Consider the following 6,634-nt stretch of genomic DNA (forward strand, 5'->3'; position numbering starts at 1 on the left):
TAGATAGATAAATAGTTAGATAGTTACAAACATGTAGGATGAATAGATAGATAGTTATTTAGGTATACAACATGTGTAGAGGAATAGGTAGGTAGATAGGTATAAAGATAGATAAATAGATAAATAAATAGATTGATAGATAGATAGAATATACAAATAAATAGGTATATTTCAATAAAAAGAAAGATAGAAAGAAAAAGTTAGATGGATAAATTGATTGAACTACGTACAAACCGACGGACAGATAAAAATACTGACATAAATAATAAATAAATGTGTTTAAGGATTNACGGGTGCAGACTCCCAACAACTTAAAAACAAAATATTAACTAAATGAAAACATGAAGAGGTAAAGGGATAAAGATATGAAAGGATGAATATATGAATGAATTAATGAATATATGAATGAATGAATGAATATATGAATGAATGAATGTATGAATATATAAATATATATATATGAATGAAAGGATGAATATATGAATGAATGAATGAATAAATAAATGAACGAATGAATGAATAAATATATAAAGGAACTAAGATATAAATGAATAAATAAATAATTGAATGAATAAATTACTGAATGAATAAATGAATATATGAATGACAGAAAGAAATAATAATAGAAAGAAAAAAAGAATGAATGAATGAATGAATGAAAGGATGAATGAAAAAATGAATGAAAGGATGAATGAATGAATTAATGAATTAATGAATAAATGAATGAATGACTAAACGAACCTGGACTAGATTAGGATGTTTCATCTCCTTCATGATTGCTGCTTCCTCAAGGAACTCGGATAGTTTCATTGTATCCTCCTAAATATTATTGTAAATACAATACTACAGTGGATTAAATATCGTCTTCTTTGTTTCATTGTATCCTCCTAAATATTATTGTAAATACAATACTACAGTGGATTAAATATCGTCTTCTTTGTTTCTCTTAACTGTCGCGTAAGATTTTGTATTTTATATTTTGTATAGATAGGATATCTGAATATTATCTATTATTTGAGTAATATGTTTGTGAAACTAAAAATAAAATCTGCAATATATGTTTATGTATATCGTCCTCAATAATGTGTGTTCATAATGCGCGCCATCAATGTGCGTCCTTATTGTTAGTAAATCCTCTAAACTGATTAGCAACAGAAAATGTTGATAACTGTTGCCAGCTAATAAAGGCAATCTATGTCACCTACAATTTGTAAATTTGGACAAGGAGTATACTGTACGCTACGTCAGTCATTTCAAGTCTTAATTCGTTACGAGATCAAGGATTAGAGGTGAAACTATGAATGATGTATGTGTTTGTGTGTCGTGTGTGTGTGTGTGTGTGTGTGTATGTATAATGGGTGCTACTAATTAACGACACAATGGAAGGAAGAGGGAAAGTATTTGTTCGCTCAGTGCTAAATCTTAGTGTTTGCGAGTGTGTAATTGTGTGTTAGTGTCCGCATTCGTGTGCGTTAGTTCCTGTTCAATGTGTGTTTGTTTTTATCTATTGAATGTTTGCGTCTGTGTAATTATGTGTTTTGTGAGTCTGTGACTTTTGTTTTATGAGTGTGTGAATACGTTTGTTTTATGTGTCCGTGATTGTTTGTTTTTTAACTTATGTGTTTGTTTGTGTTTACTTTATAGTATGTTTGTAAGTGTTTATTGTGTACACTACTTTAAAAAAAACTTTAACTAAGCAAATCGTATTTATAAGGACTGATTTCAAGTGGATTTCAAGTGACCCTTCATTTATAGAGCGACGTGTTTGATTCACAACGGTACTCTAAAAGAATTAATGAGATATCTAAGTTTTCCTCTTTGAAAATGTCTTATTTTCAATAGTGGTTTCTCAATAAAAGTGACCTAAGCGGATATCCGCTGAGGAAACAATAGAGAAATCGTCAAGCTAAAAATATCTTCAATATTATTGATCAGTTAAAGATTTACCGTTGTGAATCAGACCTTCTCCTCTTTAAATGGAGGGTCACTTGATATTACAGCGACAGGTCCTTTACGAGTTAAAGATTCAATTTAAACTAAAACTGTCTTTTCCTTTTGTTTCTCTTCATTTATTCTCTTCTATAAATCTACATAATAAAACAAGACATTCGTATATATATGTTGCGTATAGCCGGCCAAACGGCTGGACCGATTGGGCTGAAATTTTGTGTGGACACTCATGGGTGGCTGGGGGTGCTATAGGCTAAAAAAATCAAAAAAAAATTTTCAACCTTTTTTTTCAAATTTGTTTTTCCACGAGCAACGCCGGGCTAGCTAGCAATTAATAAAATAAAATTACCCTTAGTGTTTTGACTGCTATGGTTGCGTTATGAATCTTCCAGATAGCTTCATACACATCCCCATACTGTCCTCCTCCTAGCTTATGTTTCATCACAATATCCGTCCTAGATATTACATAAATATAGAATGATATTTTTTTTTAAAGTAAAAAACAAGATTTTCTTTTTTTTAGATTCTTGATAAAATTATGCAAGTCTTTGAAAAATAAAATTTTTTAATTTTGTCAGTCAGTCAGTTAGTTAGTTTCCAAATCAATCAATCAATCAATCAATCAATTAAATTAACTGTCACAACAAATTATAAAATGAATAAATCAATATAGCAATGAATCAATCAATCCACCAATAAATACATCAATCAATAAATCAACTAATCAATTAATTAAATAAACAAACAAATATTTTATCAATAAAATACTCAATCAATCAATCAAATAGTCAGACACACAATCAAAAAAGAACCAACCAATCAATTAATCAATCAATGCATCAATCAATCAATCAATGCATCAATCAATCAATCAATGCATCAACCAATCAATCAACTAATCAATCAATCAATAAATCAATCGATCAATCACCTGTCCATCTCCCACTCGTCGGTTTCCGGACTAAAGGCGAATATTGCGGGTTTATTTCTCTTCGGAGCCGGATACAGCAACTAAACATTTCTCTTTGACAAATTGAGAAATTTTTATTTTCCCATTTTCAACAAATACAGATAATTTTTTCCAATATTCTACTTTTCTGGTTACTCTGTATTGACAATAGTGTTCACTGTGCTGCATTAACTCCCCCTCTCCCCAACCCAGAAAGGCTAATATGCAGTTTTCAACACAATTTAATTTGTATTTCTTTTTCTGTATATAGATAGGTATGGCAGAATATTTTTTTTAACAGCAACTAAACATTAAACAAAAGTGTTTAAGACTTCTTTGAACAAAATTACAAAATTGTTTGATAAAAAATCAGAAATAGAATAGAAATGTTTTTGTTGTTGCTGAATGGGGGAAATGATTTTAAGTTATAAATGTAAAAAAGGTTGATGTCCAAATTTCCACCAAATATTTAAAAATTCTTTTTACCCTAAAAAGAGCTTAATAAATGTAAAAATCAGTTATATTCTTTCATTAAACTTAAGCGCTAGTTATTTTATCTTTTAAATTCAAACTTTAATTCAACTGCAAGAACCAAGAAAAAAATTTAAACAAATAAATCATCACAATTCACAATATAAAAAATGCAGTTTTAATGAACTGTGAGCGTAATTTTAAATGACCCTCCATGGAAAGATGGCAAAACACGATTCACAACGGTACCCTAGAAACCATAATCTGATCAATAATGTGGGAGATATTGTCATTTTTCTAATTCATACTTGATCAGACCAAGTTTGCCATCGAAGCATGAAGGTTCACTTCAAATTACGAGTACAGTCCCTTTAAATAAAAGAACACCATCCCCCTCTTTTCTTGCATCAACCAACCTGAGTAATTAATCCGTCGGAGTGTAAGGAATGATGATGAACTAGTTCAGCTAGAGTAGGAAATCTGGATTCAGCAGTAACAAAATACTAAATAATATACAATAGTTCAGCTAGAGCAGGAAATCTGGATTAAGGAGTAACAAAATACTAAACAATATACAATAGTTCAGCTAGAGTAGGAAATCTGGATTCAGCAGTTACAAAATACTAAACAATATACAATAGTTCAGCTAGAGTAGGAAATCTGGATTCAGCAGTTACAAAATACTAAACAATATATAATAGTTCAGTTAGAGAAGGAAATCTGGATTCAGCAGTTACAAAATACTAAATAATATACAATAGTCCGGCTAGAAAAGGAAATCTGGATTCAGCAGTTAAAAAATACTAAATAATATACAATATATAACGTTGAGAAATTTGGAATGATTTAGCAATTATAGCAATCATTTCCTGCAGTCTATAAAATTTAGCAATAGCAAAGAATTGAATTATAAAATTGTTTGCAAAAGGAAGTGTTTGCGAATAATGAATTTGGTTTTGATCGCTACTAATTTTACTTAAACAACAGATATATAGCGATCGAAACCGAATTTAAAATTTTTCCCGAACACTCCTTTTACCGAGACATAACGTATTTATTCGATTTAAAAAAAAGGTTTCAAAATGTTTTGTAAATGTTTGTATGTACCTGACTATCCTCAGTGCCATGCTGTATTCTATAGTGGTATACTCTACCATCATACCGTAGAGATATAGACCTGAATAGATAGATAGATGGAAGGATGGATAAATAGATGGATGGATGAATGGATGGATAGATGGATGGATGGATGAATGGATGGACATTTGACTAATGGATAAATAGATCGATGGCTTGATGTGTTAAATTCTTGATGGCTTAATAAATTAATGGCTAGATATCAAAATAGCTAGATAGACAGACAGATGGAGAAATCGTTAGATGGCTTGATGGGTAGACAGACAGTTAGCTAGATGGAGAGAAAAATTTTAGATAGAAAGATATATAGATGGATGATATAGCTAGCTAGATAGATAAATAGAGGTATAGATGTATAGACTGAGATAGATGATATAGCTAGCTAGATAGATAGATAGATGAAAATATAGAAGGTGGTAATTAGACTCAAGCAAAAAGATAAATATTAGGAGATGAAGAGATAACCTAGATCCAACAATTCGTTTCATGTTCAGGGATAGATGGAGGGATGAATAAGTGGATGACTAGATGAAAGGATTGATGGATATATAGGTGTATAGATGGATAGATGGAAGGATTGATACGATAGATGAATGGATAGATGGATGAAATGATGGATGGATAGATGAATATATGAAAGAATGGAAAGATAAATATATGGAAGAATGGGTGAAGTAATGAATGAATGGATGGATGGATAGATATTATGAAGGATGGATAGATAATAGGATGAAATGATGGATGGATAGGTAAATATAGAAGGATGGGTGGATGAATAAAAGGAAAAATATATGGATGGAAAAAAAGTCATGAATACGGGTGAATAAATATGAAAATAAGTATGTAAGGATGCTGGATGAATATGTAAGAAGTATAAAGAGGAATATGGATGCGTGGATAGATGGATATATAGATAGACAGTCAGATAGAGAGATGCGTAGATAGATAAATAAGCGTAGATTGATGACCAGATAGATAGTTAGATAAATAGGTAGATAGATAGATAACTAGATATAGATATAATGTTGGTTGGATGGATGCATAGATAGATAGATAGATAGATAGATAGATAGATAGATAGATAGATAGATAGATATATAGATAGATAGAAAGATAGATAGATAGATGCGAGAAATCTCGGAATTTATGAATTAAGATATCTCCCGAGATAAGCTGAATGAACTCGGACACTTAGCTATGCAGTATGAAGAGTATGAAGTCCATTTCTCAATAAAAAAGGAAATATTTTAACTGTAAAACCTTAAATTAAGATTCTACCGATAAATCCATATCTCAATCTAAATGATTCCATGAAATATACATTTAAAGGTTTTAATAAAGGGACTGTTTACAAAATTTACATCAGTGTATGTTTATTTTAAGCGGAGAGGGGGGGGGAGTGAGGTTTAACCAAACAAAAAACCTTTTTACATGAAGTGTTAAAAGAACTAAATATATAATTATTTCGAAGATTTTTAGACAAATTAACTCTCAACTTAATTTCACGGTAGGGCAATTTTGTTAAAAGTAGAATTTCTTAAAAATGAGTAACATTCCCTTCAATTAGCGCAGGGTGGAGTTAGATAAAGATGCTGATTACATATCCATGTTATACCGTTATGATTTTAATGATTATAATGATATTCGAGAATAGAAATAATACACAGATCGTTAAATTCTGGTCAATCTAATCAATCAATAAATCAATGAATCAACAATTCAACGATCCAATGCTTCAACGAATCAACGAATCAACAAGTCAACGAATCAACAAGTCAACGAATAGCAAGTCAACAAGTCAAAGAATCAACGAATCAACAAATCAACAAATCAACAAATCAACAAATCAACAAATCAACGAATCAATGAATCAACTAATCAACGAATCAACAATTCAACGATTTAACGATTCAACGATTCAACAAATCAACGAATCAACGAATCAACGAATCAACAAATCAACGAAATATGAATCAATGAATCATTGAATCAATGAATCTATAAACTTCAGATCGTTTTTTAAACAAATCCCAACTCTACTCTCTAGCACTAGAATTATATCATTTTCTTCTCAATATATTTCGCCAAAAACTTTGGCATCGTCAGGAGTTCGTCCTATTAAATAAC

At 30.5% G+C, this 6,634-nt stretch overlaps 1 protein-coding gene across 1 annotated transcript in view; it reads right to left on the reverse strand.

Moving 5' to 3' along the window:
• Positions 1-741: 741 nt before the first annotated feature.
• Positions 742-6,634, reverse strand: part of LOC111717929 (tyrosine-protein kinase Abl) — a gene marked incomplete at its 3' end in the record, with an annotated part of 19,055 nt that continues 13,162 nt past the window's right edge. The window contains 5 exon segments of the mRNA XM_023493398.1: positions 742-819; positions 2,300-2,405; positions 2,882-2,961; positions 3,787-3,873; positions 4,478-4,547. Of these exon segments, the coding sequence (XP_023349166.1) occupies positions 742-819; positions 2,300-2,405; positions 2,882-2,961; positions 3,787-3,873; positions 4,478-4,547 (421 nt within the window).

Source organism: Eurytemora carolleeae, unplaced genomic scaffold (assembly GCF_000591075.1).
Source record: "Eurytemora carolleeae unplaced genomic scaffold, Eaff_2.0 scaffold2025, whole genome shotgun sequence".
NCBI classification, from domain to species: Eukaryota; Metazoa; Arthropoda; class Copepoda; order Calanoida; family Temoridae; genus Eurytemora; species Eurytemora carolleeae.